This window comes from Pelophylax lessonae (assembly GCF_965119305.1).
Source record: "Pelophylax lessonae genome assembly, chromosome: 4".
NCBI classification, from domain to species: Eukaryota; Metazoa; Chordata; class Amphibia; order Anura; family Ranidae; genus Pelophylax; species Pelophylax lessonae.
Window position 1 is genome coordinate 611,316,814 of NC_138771.1, and position 16,452 is coordinate 611,333,265.

General features: G+C 44.1%; 2 protein-coding genes across 2 annotated transcripts in view; both read left to right on the forward strand.

The window, feature by feature from the left end:
• Nucleotides 1-16,452, forward strand: part of LOC309553574 (A.superbus venom factor 1-like) — a 1,719,715-nt gene that overhangs the window by 510,489 nt on the left and 1,192,774 nt on the right. The gene's annotated exons all lie outside the window — the stretch shown is intronic.
• LOC309553584 (A.superbus venom factor 2-like) overlaps nt 1-16,452 on the forward strand; it is a 453,522-nt gene that overhangs the window by 251,261 nt on the left and 185,809 nt on the right. The window contains exon 14 of the mRNA XM_082254860.1: nt 12,908-13,069. Coding sequence (XP_082110986.1) covers nt 12,908-13,069 — 162 coding nt within the window. The remainder of the gene's footprint in view (nt 1-12,907; nt 13,070-16,452) is intronic.

Here is a 16,452-nt window from a genome sequence, read left to right on the forward strand (position 1 = left end):
TTTTTCTGGCGACCTGGCAAGCGCCAGCGGCCTAGTACACCCTGGACCTAGTACAACCAGCACTGCAGTATCACCTGGTGACGTGGCGAGTCCCCTAAATGCAGTTGAAGCTGGTGCGGTGGCTAGCACGAGTAGTGGCCCGCAGCCACCGCGTATTCGAAGACAGGCCCGTAGAGCCCATAGTGCCCTCCCTGATGCGCTGGCATTTCCTAATTGGCAACCCACTGATTCTACAGCGCCAGTACTTCCCCCATTCACCGCCCAACCTGGAATCCACGTGGAGACAGCTGGTTTTACGCCCCTGAACTTTTTTGAGCTGTTCTTCACGGAAGATCTTTTCAGATCTATTGTGGATCAATCAAATTTATATGCTCAACAATTTATCGCCACCAACCCAAATTCGCACCTTGCCAGACGATTCGGCTGGAATCCTATAACGGTTTCCGAATTTAAGATCTTTCTGGGCCTTTCCCTCAACATGGGCATAACTAAACAGAGTGAAGTGCGGCTATATTGGTCCACTAGCCCACTTCACCATATGCGCATGTACTCTGCCTCCATGTCCAGGGCGAGATATGAGCAAATTCTGCGATTTATGCATTTCAGCGACAATGAAATCTGTCGTCCTCGGGGAGACCCTGCATACGATCGGCTCCACAAAATTCGGCCCCTCATAGACCACTTCAATCAGCGGTTTGCAGCCTTGTTTACCCCTGAACAAGTTGTCTGCGTTGACGAGTCCCTGATTAAATTTACTGGCCGCCTTGCTATGAAACAGTACCTCCCCAGCAAGCGTGCCAAGTACGGGGTCAAGCTGTACAAGCTCTGTGACAGGGCCACAGGCTATACAGTTAGTTTCCGGGTCTATGAGGGAAAAGATAGCTGTGTGGAGCCCCCCAACTGCCCAGACTACATAGGGAGCAGCAGTAAGATTGTTTGGGACTTGGTGTCACCCTTATCCGGAAAGGGGTACCATTTGTACGTGGACAACTTTTACACAAGCGTGCCACTATTTAGTCACCTGCTCGAATTACAAATTGGCGCATGTGGCACCGTGCGACCTAATCGCTGGGGCTTCCCCCAACGGCTTGTAGATTCCCGTCTTAGTCGGGGGGCGAGAGCCTGCTTGAAAACGGACAAATTGCTTGCGGTGAAGTGGAAGGATACACGGGATGTTTATGTTCTGTCCTCCCTTCACCCAGACACGACAGTCCAAATCCCTACGGCAACTGGCGTTATGGAGAAACCCCTCTGTGTCCAGGAATATAACCTTAATATGGGAGGGGTGGACCTTAACGACCAGCTTTTGGCGCCGTATTTAGTTGCCCGTAAAGCCAGACGCTGGTACAAAAAAGTGTCTGTTTATTTATTTCAATTGGCGATGCTGAACGCCTTTGTCCTATACAGGGCGTCAGGACGAACTGGATCTTTCCGGGAATTCCAGGAAGAGATCATCCTTGCCTACCTGTACCCAGGAGGCATGCCTGCCCAACTTCCCCTTCCAGATGCAGTGAGCCGGCTGCATGAGAGGCATTTTTCACATGTCCTCCCGAGTACCCCTACCCAAAGATGGCCCCAAAGAAGATGTCGTGTCTGTAGCAGGCGCGGATTTAGGCGTGACACCCGCTATTATTGTCCCAAATGTCCTGACCAACCTGGTCTCTGCATCGGGGAATGTTTCCATCGCTACCATACACTAGTGGAGTATTAGCGTAGGGTACAGCACGACACAGTGTAGGGCACACAAACACAGGGTCTCGAAGGATGTTGGATGTCCATCGACATTTTGAGAGACCCAAGCTGGAAGAGAAGATCGCAGAAGATCGCAGTCCCTCCCAAATCAAGAAACAGTTAGAAAGAAAAATAAAAGGATCCAAAAACTGTTGTTGTGTCAGTAATTTTATATGTCCTTCTACTCTTCCTACTGTACTTTTTTTTTATTGTCCTTTGTTTGTTTTTTCATTCTTTTGTGACCTGTTTCTCTTGCAGGTACTCGTCGGCTACCACGCATTGATTTTATATATTCTGACACAAACAGTGTTTGCGCTCAGCATATATGGATACCTTTACTGATAGCAGCTGTGGTGATTTTCTGATTTCAGCACTGCAGTTAAAATTCTATTTTGGTATACGTGGATAGTGCCGTGTATACCCATCATTAAATTCAGTGGGTGGTTGTTTGGGCGGTTAATGATGAGAATCCAAAAACTGTTGTTGTCAGTCATTTTATATGTCCTTCTACTCTTCCTAATGTGCTTTTTTTAATGTACTTTGTTTTTTCATTCTTTTGTGACCTGTTTCTCTTGCAGGTACTCGTCGGCTACCACGCATTGATTTTATATATTCTGACACAAACAGTGTTTGCGCTCAGCATATATGGATACCTTTGCTGATAGCAGCTGTGGTGATTTTCTGATTTCAGCACTGCAGTTAAAATCCTATTTTGGTATACGTGGATAGTGTCGTGTATACCCATCATTAAATTCAGTGGGTGGTTGTTTGGGCGGTTAATGATGAGTAATACTACGCATTATTCCTGTGCTGATTTCTGATATGTTCTCTTTTTTTTCGTTCAGCCCACAGGCTGCATGAAAAAAAAAAAAAACCTATATGCCAAACAAGGACCAGCAATGTACTGGTACGTTGCTGGACTTTGAGTGGTTATACCAGGATGATGCCTGCAGATTTAGGTATCATCTTGGTATCGTTTTTTACAGCCAGCGGTCGGTTTACATGTAAAAGCAATCCTAGCAGGTAATTGGCCGCTAGACTGCTTTTACATGCAGTGGGAGGGGCCTCCCCCCCCACCGCCGCCTTCCGCAGCCTTCCGTGGTTTTTCTCGGGCTCTCCTGTCCCACTGGTTAACCCGAGAGTGCAGCCGGTGGTTCAGTTATCTAACCATAGAGCTAATTGGAGATGAGAATGGCTCCAATCATCTCTATGGCCTAAGATGCCGGAGGCTACGAGCATTTTATGACTTCTGTTTCGCCAGAAATAAACAGGGCCATTGGGAAATTGGGAAAGTATTTTATCACACCAATTTTGGTGTGGTCAGATGCGTTAAGGTCAGAGGAGAGATATAGAGTCTAAAAGACCCCAATTTTTTTAAAAAAGAGTACCTGTCACCACAGATTGCTATCATAGGGGATATTTAAATTCACTATGATAACAATAAAAATGATTAAAAAAAAAAAATTTAAGGAAAGGTGTCAAAATAACATAAAAAAGCAAAAGAAAAAAGAAAAAAAAAATTGAGCCCCCCCCTTTCCCCCGGTGCTTGCACGCAATGGCGCACGCAAGCGGTGGTCTAGTGTCATATGTAAACCGCAATTGCAGCATGCATGTGAGGTATCGCCGCGATCGCCAGATTGAGTACAGTAATTCTTGCAGTGGACCTCCTCTGTAAGTCTAAAGTGGTAACCTGTAGAGACTTTTAAAGGTTTTTAAAAATGCACGTATGTTTTTGCCACTGCGCAGGCATGCGCAATTTTTAAAGCATGTCATGTTAGGTGTCTATGAACTCGGCATAAGATCATCTTTTAAATTTTATCAAAAAAATTGGAATTATATAGTGTATTTGTGCAATAAATTAAAAAAAATGTATTTTTTTCGCAAAAATTGCGTTTGGAAAATCTGTGCGCAAATACCGTGTGACAAAAAAATTTGCAACATCCACCATTTTATTCTATAGGGCCTCTGCTTTAAAAAAATATATAATGTTTGGGGGTTCAAAGTAATTTTCTAGTAAAAAAAAAATATTTTTTCATGTAAACAAAAAGGCACAGAAAAGGCTTGGTTTTCAAGTGGTTAGAAGAGTGGGTGATGTGTGGCTAAGATTGAGCATAAAATGCTGGGACTGTTCAAACACCCCCCAAATGACCCCTTTTTGAAAAGTAGACACCCAAAGCTTTTTTCTGAGAGGCATGGTGAGTCTATGGAGTATTTTATATTTTGCCACAAGTTTCGGGAAAATTATTATTATTTTTTTGTTTTTTTACAGAAAGTTGTCACTAAATGATATATTGCTCCTGCATGCCATGGGAATATGTGAAATGACACCCCAAAATACATTCTTTTGCTTCTCCTGAGTACAGGGATACCACATGTGTGAGACTTTTTGGGAGCCTAGCTGTGTACGCAACCCCGACAACCAGTCCACATCTTCAGGTTTTCTAATGGCGTAAATTGCTGATTTTACCCCTGACTACCTGTCACAGTTTCAGAGGCCCTGAAATTTCAAGATAGCACAAAACCCCCCCAAATGACCCCATTTTGCAAATTAGACACTCCAAGCTACTGGCTGAGAAGCATGGTGAGTCCATGGAATAGTTTATATTTTGCCACAAGTTTCGGGGAAAAATTTTTTTTTTATTTTTTTTTTTTTTTTTACACAAAGTTGTCAGTAAATGATATATTGCTCACACAGGCCATGGGTATATGTGAAATGACACCCCAAAATACATTCTGCTGCTTCTCCTGAGTACAATGATACCCCATGTGTGAGACTTTTTGCCAGTCTAGCCGCGTACAGGACCCGGAAAACCAATGCGCACCTTTTGGCTTTCTAAGGGCGTAAATTGTTGATCTCACTCCTTACTACCTATCACACTTTTGAAGTCCATAAAAAGCCAAGATGGCACAAAACCCCCCCAAATGACCCAATTTTGCAAAGTAGACACTCCAATCTATTTGCTAAGAGGCATGGTGAGTATTTTGCAGCTCTCATTTTTTTTGAAAAATGAAGAAAAAACAGGAAAATGCATTTTTTTCCCTCTTTTTTCAATTTCCAAAACTGTGTGACAAAAAGTGAGATCTGCAAAACACTCAACATGCCTCTCTGCAAATAGCTCAGGGTGTCTACTTTCCGAAAAGGGGTCATTTGGGGGGGGGGGGGGGGGGTTGTGCTGACTTTGCATTTCATGGCCTCCAAAACTGTGATAGGTAGTCAGGAGTGAAATCAACAATTTACGCCCTTGGAAAGCCTGAAGGCGATGATTGGTTTTCGGGGTCCTGTACTCGGCTAGACTGCAAAAAAGTCTCACACATGGGGTATCCCTGTACTCAGGAGAAGCAGCAGAATGTATTTTGGGGTGTCAGTTCACATATACCCATGGCATGTGTGAGCAATATATCATTTACTGACAACTTTGTGTAAAAAAAAAAAAAAATATATATATATATATATATATATATATATATATATATATATATATTTCCCGGAACTTGTGGCAAAATATAAAATATTCCATGGACTCACCATGCCTCTCAGCAAATAGCTTGGGGTGTCTACTTTCCAAAATGGGGTCATTTGGGGGGGGTTTGTGCTATCTTGGAATTTTAGGGCCTCCGAAACTGTGATAGGTAGTCAGGAGTGAAATCAACAATTTACGCCCTTGGAAAGCCTGAAAGCGGGGACTGGTTTTCGGGGACCTGTACTCTGCTAGACTGCAAAAAAGTCTCACACATGGGGTATCCCTGTACTCAGGAGAAGCAGCAGAATGTATTTTGGGGTGTCATTTCACATATACCCATGGCATGTGTGAGCAATATTTCATTTACTGACAACTTTGTGAAAAAAAAAAAAAATATATATATATATATATTTCCCGGAACTTGTGGCAAAATATAAAATATTCCATGGACTCACCATGCCTCTCAGCAAATAGCTTGGGGTGTCTACTTTCCAAAATGGGGTCATTTGGGGGGGGGGGTTTGTGCTATCTTGGAATTTTAGGACCTCCGAAACTGTGACAGGTAGTGCAGAGGTGACATGCACAATTTACGCCATTAGAAAACCTGAGAGTGTTGATTGGTTTTCGCGGTCCTGTACACAGCTAGGCTCCCAAAAAGTCTCACACATGGGGCATCCCCATACTCAGGAGAAGTGGCAGAATGTATTTTGGGGTGTCATTCCACTTATACCCATGTCATGTGTGAGAATTTTATCTTTTAGTGACAACGTTGTGTAAAAAAAATAAAATAAAAAAAAAAATAGTAATTTTCCCAAAACTTGTGGTAAAATATAAAATATTCCATGGACTCACCATGCCTCTCAGCAAACAGCTTGGGGTGTCTACTTTCCAAAATGGGGTCATTTGGGGGGGTTTTGTGGTATCTTGACATTTCAGGGCCTCCTAAACCGTTAGAGGTAGTGAGAAAATGCAATGAAAAATGTACGCCCTTTGAAATTCTGATGGTGGTGATTTGATTTTGGGGACCCGTACACAGCTAGGCTCCCAAAAAGTCCCACATATGTGGTATCCCTGTACTCAGGAGAAGCAGCAGAATATATTTTGGGGTGTAATTACACATATACCCATGGCATGTGTGAGCAATATATCATTTCAATGACGACTTTGTGTAAAAAAAAAAATAGAAATATTCAATGAGCTCAACATGCCTCTCAGAACATTCCTTAGGATGTCTACTTTCCAAAAAGTGGTAGTTTGGGGGGGTTTTGTACTGCCCCGCCATTTTAGCACTTCATGAAATGAGATAGGCAGTCAGAAATTAAAGCTGCGTAAATTTCAGTATTTACACCATAGTTTGTAGACGCTCTAACTTTTGCGCAAACCAATAAAAATACGCTCATTGAATTTTTTTTTGTCAAAGACATGTAGTTAAATATATTTTGGCCAAAAAAAAATACATAAATTGAGTATATTGGATATTTTTTAAAAGACAAAGTTGAAAATGTCATTTTTTTGCAAAATTTTCGCTCTTTTTTTATTAATATCGCAAAAAATAAAAAGCGCAGAGGTGATCAAATACCACCAAAAGAAAGCTCTGTTTGTGGGAAAAAAAGGACGTAAATTTCGTTTGGGTACCACATTGCATGACTGCGCAATTGTCAGTTAAAGTCACGCAGTGCCGAGTCGTAAAATACCCCCTGGTCAGGAAGGGGGTAAAATCTTCCGGGGCTTAAGTGGTTAACCTAGCACCAAGGTCCAAAGTCACCCCAACCCTAAACTTATACTATATGGCCAAAATATGATTACACCTCTTCAAATTATTGAATTTAGTGTTAATTCTACTCCATACAAAGCTATTTTGGACAACGGTGAGCTTCCAGCCTTTTGGGAACAGTTTGGGGAAGGGCATTTATGCACAAAACCAGCTTTATAAAGATGTTGTTTGATCAGTTTAATGTGGAGGTCCTGCACAGAGCCCTAACTTCAATCCTACTGAACACTTTTAGGATGAACTGGAATGCTGTTTGTGAGGCTGATCTTCTTGTCTTACAATGCTTGACCTCACAAATGCTTTTTTAACTAAATGGCACAAATCCCTACAGATACATTCCAAAAACCTGTGAAAGCACCCTGATAGTAAGGAGGCTGTAGTAGCCGCAAGGGGGGGGGGGGGTTCAGGGGTGGTGTACCCCATATTATCCACTTTAGGACCGTGCCTTTTTCTGACACTTGTTGTTTACAGGTTAGAATTTGTTTTTCTTTGCTAGAATATTACTTAGAACCCCCACACATTATATATTTTAGCAGAGACCTTAGAGAATAAAATGGAGATTGTTGCAATATTTTTTATTACACCGTATTTGTGCTGCGGTCTTATAAACGCAAGACCGCTTTTTTTAAAAAAAAAATCGCTTTTTTTAATAAAAAAATAAGAAAACAGTAAATTTAGACAAATTTTTTTCCTATAATGTGAAAGATAATGCTACGCTGAGTAAATAGATACCCAACATGTCATGCTTCAAAAATGCGCACGCTCGTGGAATGGCAACATACATAAAAAATCCCCATAGGTGACATTTTAAAAATTTCTACATTACATTACATTACAAATTACAGGTTACCAGTTTAAAGTTACAGAGGAGTTCTCAAATTATTGCTTTCGCTCTAACGATTGCGGCGATATCTCACATGTGTGGTTTGAACACCGTTTACATATGTGGGCGCAACTTGCACATGGGTTCGCTTCTGCGCGCGAGTTAATGGGGACGGGAACTTTCAATTTTTTTTCCTATTTGTTTTATCTTTTATTTTTCCACTTTTTTTTTTTCTTAATTTTTGATAACTTTTTTTCTTATTACAAGGATGTAAAAAAAAAAGAAAGTGATTTTTTTCATGAGGAAAAAAAATGGGTTCTTTAAATCCATTGCTAGGAAGCGACGTATGACGTCACTCCGGTGCTCCAAGGCCATAGAGTGGAGTGAGGGCCATCTTGCCCTCACTCGACTTCCTGCCTGAGGGGACAGTGGACCAGATCATTTTCCCCGCCACCAACGGGTCCAGTAAGCGGGGAAAACGACCGGGAAGCGGTGGGAGGGGGGGCACCTCTCCCGCCGCTCATAAGGGTGATCCCGCAGCAAATCTGCCGCTGGGACCACCCTTATGTTAAAGCGGACCATCCGCCGTTTAAAAAACTACTGTGGTATGGCCAGGGGCGTACCTAGAGCATTTGGCACCCGGGGCGGATCCTAAACCCCCCCCCCCGGCGTGCAGGCGACGAACCACACATTGACCCGGCGACCAGGCCCCTCCTTCTCTGCAAAAACGGCACTGATTGACCCGAGGCGCCAGACAGAAATACATGTAACTGGCAGTGGCATACTTACTGTTTGCTACTGCCAGTGGTGTCACTAGGGTTGGTGTCACCTGGTGCAGTAAACCATGGTGTCACTCCCCCCAAAAAAATTATTTTCCTGTTTTCTGAAAGCGTGCCAAAGATGCAGCATGCAAGACTTTTGGTGCGCTTTCAGAAAATGCAGAAAAAAAATCTATAGGACTGCAGTAATAACTGAGAGTAAAATGTAGGAAGACCTCTTTACATTACACAGCCCCGTACCCCTGGACCCCTTTACATTACACAGCCCCCGTACCCCTGGGCTCCTTTACATTACACAGCCCCCCATTGGAACCCTTTACATTACACTGCCCCCCAATTGGAACCCTTTACATTACACAGCCCCACCTCCCTCATGGAACCCTTTACATTACACAGCCCACACCCCCCTCATGGAAACCTTTATGTTACACAGCCCCCGCCCCCCATAAAAACTTTTACATTATACAGCCCCCGTCCCCCAATAGAACCCCTTACATTACACAGCCCCCACCCCCGTGGAACCCTTCACATTACACAGCCCCTACCCCCCAAAAGAACCCCTTACTTTACACAGCCCCCACCCCCATAGAACCCTTTACATTACACAGTTTCCGCACCCCCCCATAGAACCCTTTACATGATTTAGCCCTCGCACCCCCTCAATAGAACCCTTTACATTATACAGCCCCCCAATAGAACCCCTTTACAATACAAAGCCCCCGTCAATAGAACCCCTTTACAATACAAAGCCCCCGCCAATTGAACCCCTTTACAATACAAACCCCCCCAATAGAACTCCTCTACAATGCAAACCCCCCTATAGAACCCCTTTACAATGCAGACCGCCCCCTATAGAACCCCTTTACAATACAACCCCCCCCAATAGTACCCCTTTACAATACAAACCCCCCCAATAGAACCCTTTACAATACAAGCCCCCCCATAGAACCCCTCTAAAATGCAGACCCCCCCCGATAGAACCACTTTACAATACAAGCCCCCCCCAATAGAACCCCTTTACAATGCAGACAACTCCCCCCCTCCAATAAAACCCCTTTACAATGCAGACCCCCCCCCCAATAAAACCCCTCTACAATGCAGACACCCCCCCAATAGAACCCCTTTACAATGCAGACAACCCCCCCCCAATAAAACCCCTTTATAATGCAGACAACACCCCCCCTCCAATAAAACCCCTTTACAATGCAGACCCCCTCCCCCCCAATAGAACGACTTTACAATACAATTGCCCCCCCCCCCCTACATTATTAGGAGGAGAGCAGAGAGGGAGGAACTGTTCAAAGCAGAGAATGGGAGAGAGGCTCACGAGCCCTGCATACACAGCGGTCAGCGGGAAATGCCTAAGTTAACCGTGTTTAGTAGTTAATGAGCCGGTGATTGGTTGCTAAGCGGTCCTAGCAACCAATTGCCTTCTCATTATCTAGCACAGTTAACTCCGGCATTTCCCATAGTGTATGCAGGGCTCGTGAGCGAAGTGAGTCTCTCTCCCATTCTCTGCTTTATACAGTTTCTCCTCCGGTGGCCGGCGGCCGGCGGCCGGCCCCAGGTGTCACCCTGGTGCTCGCTGACACCCCCCTAATGTGTGGCACCCCGGGTGGACCGCCCTCCCCCACCCCCCCTATTGGTACGTCACTGGGTATGGCAGCTATCTGCTGCCATAACCCCGGTAATTAACGTCAAATTACCGATGTAAATACATGGTGGGCGGTCCATAAGTGGTTAATAGCTACATGGCATTTGTTTATAAGATATTTATTACATAAGATCTAAACTCAGAAAGTTAAATCTCATATAAGCTTAAAGTAGTTCTTAAAGAGGTTGTAAACCTCCAAGAAAAGATAAAAAAAGAAAAACCTGAAAGACAAAGGCATAATGAGCTAGTATGCATCGCATACTAGCTAATTATGAAATACTTACCTTAGAACAAAGACCCCGCAGCACCGCTTGCTCGCCGCTGACATGGCCGACATGTTCACCCATCTTCCTTTTGGGATCTCGTCCTCTGGCCATCTGATTGGCCCGGAGCCACAATGACGTCACTTCCATGAATGCAAACGGGCAGCCATTCCTTTAGAGCGCATGCGCCAGTGATGTCATTGGCTGCATGCAAAGTAAATATCTCCTAAACGGTGCACATTTAGGAGATATTTACAGTACCTATAGGTAAGCCTTATCATAGGCTTACCTATAGGTACAAGTTACAGAGGAGGGTTTACTTCCTCTTTAAGGCAGAAGGTTTTACCTTAATGCATTCTCTCTTTCTCACACTCTCGATCCAGCAATGTGCACTAGAGCAGCGTCTCTCTCTCTCTCCTCATTGGACATAGGGGCAGCAGTATTTGCTCCTGCTGCTGTCAATCACAGCCAGTAAGGAGGGAGCGGGGGCTGGGGTTAAGTCACACTCTGTGTGTCAAGGCAGCGAGCATGCACGTGTGCTCCCATAGCAATCTGCATGATGGAGGGGCCAGAAGCGCCAGCGGAGGAGGGCCCCAGAAGAGGAGGATCAGGGTTGTTCTGTGCAAAACCATTACAAAAAGCAGATAAGTGTAACATGTTTGTTATATTTTAAAAATACAAATGTTGCCTTTAGAATCACATTAAAGGAGAAGCTTGCTTGGTTGTACTTCTTCTGTCTATCACATGAGTGCAGTTCATTTTGCACTCCTGTGCCCCTTTTCAGCAGACAGCTGAAGCCCATTGTCAGCTAACTTCACAGAGCCAGTCCTGGCTCTGAAAAAGATTGCGACCAAAAGGTTGGGATTCGCCCACATACATGGACTGGCACTCGTCTTAGCTTCTCAGTGAGCCGCTGAGAGCCTGAGCTGGCCACTCCTGCCCCCTCCACAGCCCAGCACTCCAGTAAGCTTGGGGGGGGGGGGGGGAGCAGCAGAGCAGAGAGCCAATGACTGACAATCCCTAGCTCTCTGCTCAGGGAGCTTTGAGAACCAAGCAATCGGCAGTGAATGATCACTCAGTTCTCAGTGATAAAGACAGCGTGGGACAGATGCTGCATCCACCAACTGTAGGGAAGTATGGTTCTAAAAAGAACTCACTCCCATACTTCTCTTTTTAGCAGTTAATGGAATGTAATTGAAACATTTGTTTTAAATATCTTTAAAGCTGAACTCAAGTAAAGGAGAAGACAGAAGGTTCCTCTCATGTACTGAAATTGCTTATTGTGATTTCACTGCATACTGCAAGTTTCTCACAGTGTGCAATGGAAGCTGCAATAAGTCAGATGGAGCCAGGCTCATTACCTGGGTGAAGGGCACGCAGAATTACAATTCTTTTGAATTTTGATTCAAATATAAGGTGGGTGTTATTACAGCTTCCTATTTTCACAAACGAAAGTACCGCACCTTGTTCCCAACAGACATGATGATGTCAATGTGGGTCTTCATTTCGGTATTTATTGAAAACAGGTTATTTATTTAATAATCTCATTAGCTTTTGATGAAGGAAGGTAAGTACTGGTGCTGCAAGTTTGAAAATGACATGCTAAGCTATTTCTAGACTTGTCAGGTTTCACAAGTTTGCATTGCATGACTCCAGATAAACTTTCTTTGCAAACATTCTGCAAGTCTTCTGCAAGTTCTGGTTCAGTTTTGTTGTGCAATAGTCATCCCGCCACATGGGGTCACTGTAGCTGAATTTTCATGCTGTAGACTTGCAGAGCTCTTGCTGTAGCTCACCAATGCAACTTTGCTCTTGCTAGAGACTTGCCACGCAAATTTGCTAAAAATTGGTACAGTGTCAACTAGAACTTGTGCTTTCAAGTGCTCTGCAAGTGTACAACTTGCCAGTGAAAATGTGCAGCAAGTTAACAAGGGAAGGGAAAATATAAGCAAATTAAAACTTCAACAATCTGCAGCTTTCATTACAATAATACATGGTGATCCTACCACAACGTTCCGTGTTCAGGTACTTAGTGTTTTGGGGTGACTGTCTGCCGATTGTGTTCCTCCATTGTCACCCTGTTATAGGCCCCCTTGTGATGAGTCCTGCTTGCACACATTATACAGGTGGGTCACCTTTGTCACTAACAGGAATTATCAGTCCAGAGAGAGTGCATGTAGACCAAAAGTGGTTGAAAAAGGCTCGAGGAGATTAGCTTCACTAGAAAGCAAATACATATGAGCAAAATGTGCAAACGGTATTTCATTTTCAAAAATATGACATTTTTTTCTGATACACAATGCTTTAGCAAACAAATTCATAGTTAGGGGTTGGATGGACTTTAACATATTATTGATTCTATGATAGCAGGATACATTTGGTAAATGTATTAATATATTGATAAAACGTGGTTTGTGTCTCTCAGCTGACAATATCAGGTGAAAGGTATCGGGACAATGCACCTCAAGATCCTGGAAATTTTATGAGCCTTAGACTGAAAGCTGACCACAAGGCCAGCGTAGGCTTGGTGGTCGTGGATAAGGGAGTTTACATGATGAATGGGAAGTATAAGATGTCCCCGACCAAGGTAAGCTGTTGAATGCATAGTTGGTGTAAGTGTAGCTAAGTGATTGTTCTCTCTCAATGATTATTATTGTATACACTGCATGCAGTTACCAGTGTTCTTGTATCTAACCCCCCCCCCTCATGCTTATCCCTATCTACCTACTTGCTTATCCTTACATACCTGTTAGTGGTTTTGTTGTTTATCCTTATTAATTATCCTAATTAAAAAAAAAAAAAAAACAGCACCTTATCTCTTCTCTACAATAAACACCTAGAGCAAAAAGCAAAAAAAAAAAAAAAAAAAGGAAAAGAAGTGGTAAAATAAAGCACTCGTGGGTTTAACTAACCATTTTTTTGTTTAATTACTTGCCCTCTGGAAAATTTACCCCCCCCCCCCCAATATTTTTTACTTTCTGCTATAAAATGTATCAAAAAAAAAAAAATGAAAAAATCCAATTTATTTATCAATTTAGGCCAATATGTATTCTGCTACACTGCTTTTTTTTTTTTTTTTGGTAAAAAAATCCCAATAAGCATATATTGATTGGTTTGCACAAAAGTTATTGTGTCTACAAACTGTGGGATATTTTCTTTTAAATTTTATTTAATTTTTTGTTAACATAGGCAGATCACCGTTCTGGCTCTCTGCCTAATGATCAGCGGTTGCTGGCAGACATTGAGTCTGCAATACCCGCAGATCAGTTCCCACTTTGTCGAATTACTGTATCTAGTACGTGATCCGGTGTGGCAGTGCCACCTTGCCGAAGTATATATACGTTATACTGACGGCAAGTAATTAATTCCCCTTTAGGGGTGTGTGACAGGGGGTGTGTCCTATGTCTACATACTTTTGCTAATAGGTATCCCTTGTTCCCACATCAAAAAGTTGGGAGGTATGCAAGCTGACAGGAGAAGTGACAGCGGCATCACTACTCCTGTCAGCTTAGCATTGGATGAGAGAAGCCAAATCAGGAGAGTAGGAGAGAGCAGGGGAGGTCACTGTCCTCTCTCCCTTATCTAGCTTCACTGCAGTGCTCTTACATTGAGACTGTCAGATCGGAACACTACAGTTTGTTTACCAACCTCCATCTCCTCCCAGCAAAGAATGTGGGTAGGGGGCGGGTAATCAAACGTAGTAAATTCCCGATTTGACATTTAGCAGTGTCCTCAAGCCCTGACCCCTTCAGCAGCGGCATCCCTTCCACCAGCTGTTTGTAGGGCAGGAAAGGGTTGCCTGTAAAGGTTAGAAATCTGTTTCCTCTAGGGGAGTGGTCTAGCGTGATGTGAGCAGCGCACGTGTATGGCTCACCTGTGCTCCGGTATCCTGATGGACTGACCGGCGTGTACCGTGAACGAGAGCAAGGTGCGGGAGGGGGAGATTGAGTGGAGGAGCGGTGATTCGGGGTGTTGGCACAGACTGATGAGGGAGGTTCCATTTCGGCCACGTTGGTGGATATAGCTAGAACGGCCGTTGGAGACTCTAGGGAGTGCTGTGTCGCTTGTAGGGGGAGACTGCTTGGTATTGGAAAGGAGGAGGTGGTATTGAATTGAGGAGAACAAGTGCGGCCTCTGAATCCCCTTCAGCTCGTATTAGCCTCTGCCTCCTGTTAGCCTTTGCCGGTGTGCTTTGGTTCTCCTCGGCTCCCCCTCATCCTTCCTCTGTCCCTCTGTGCTCTCTGGCTACTTCAGCTGTCCCTCTGCTGACTAGGAATGAAATCACTGTGACTCCCTGAAAATGAAGGTTGAAGACTGCATCTAAACCATCACCGACCCTTGCTGATAGGAAGCTTTCTTGGTCAGTGGATTCTTGGATTGACATTTGAAGTTACACAGATAAGTGAAACAGACTTCTCCCCTCTCGTTATCTTTTTTCCATTACTGAAATCTGTGTTTAAAGCAGTTTAGAGTGGGGTCATATGTAGGAATGAGCTTTGAGTTCGACTCGAACATTGGTCGTTCGATCGTTCGTCGAATGACGAACAAATGTGCTTCTTCGCAAGAAATTCGAGTTTTCCATAATGCACTGCACGCATATTAGGTGATTGGCCAAAGCATGCACCCTGACCTCATGCTTTGGCCAATCAAATGATCTCTGCCATGATTGGACTAAAGGCAGGCTGCCTTTAGCCAATCATGGCTCAGGGGCCAAGTACACGCCCCACACTACATAAAGGCTGCTCGCGCAGCCGCAGCATGTAGTGTCATTGTGCGGGCAATGAGATATGGACAGGCATGCAATTCAGGCAGGGAGAGAGTCGTTTTTTTGGAGTCAGACAGTGCAGAGAGACATTCCTAGCAGTGTAGGGAGGGCCAGGTTCCTGTGTGAGGTAGGGAGAGATTCATTTCTTTACATCAGATACCAGTCAGAGTATTGTTCATCCGTCAGTTTCTGCAACATCCTATAATATTCACAGACCTCTAGGAATAAGAGATCACTTCAGATATCAGCCAGAGTAATCATTGCTCAGTTCTGGAACATTCTATAGGCATCTCAGATCATCCATCTATAGGATTATAGATTTTTTCAGATATCAGTGAGAGTACTGATAATCGGTCACTTGCGTACATCTATAAACATCACAGCTCATCTATAGGGCTATCAATTACATCATATCAGGTCATTGAGTATCTATTGGTCAGTTGCGTATACCCTATATTGATCTTTATCAACATCATGTCCGAAAGGCCGACAAGGAGAGGCCGAAGCTCACAGGCCATGAAAAAAGAGGGCAAGCAGCCTCTGTGTCCATTGTGAAAAGTGGTGGTCACAGTCGACATCCTCTGGAGGCGGGGCACGCCCGTCATTTATTTCCGGGGCTGCCCGTGCTATTCAGCCACAACATGAGGAGGAGTTGGTGGAGTGGATCAATAATCAGTGACATTCTCCTGGAGGATGTGCAGAAATTTGAAAGCTGTAATGTTATTTCCCAGGTTTATGAAGGGAATAAAGTGAGCTTAGAGAGAGGGGGTGACAATGACAGACAGGAGACCAGCAGTCATGTAGCCACAGCTGAAGCATATTGCCAAGTTTGCTACAGTGATGAGGAGGGAGAGGATGATGAGGTCACTGACTGTACTTGGGTGCCTGACAGGATAGAGGAGGAGGAGGAGGAAGGGGAGGATGAGGAGGATGCATAACTCCAACAAGGCAGGATGTGCTCCAGGGGCCGCCATAGCAGTAGCCAACCTATTGCATCAGACCACAGAGTTCCACAGGTGCAGGGTGCTGCAAAATCCCAGCAGACTCCAAAAAGTTCATTAGTGTGGGCTTTTTTTTAGCATCTGTGTAGTAGACCGCAGCGTTGCTGTTTGCAGCATCTGTCTAAAGCGGATCAAACGTGGCCAGAACACCAGCCGCTTGGGCACCACATGCTTGACAAGGCATATGACGACCTGCCATGCAGT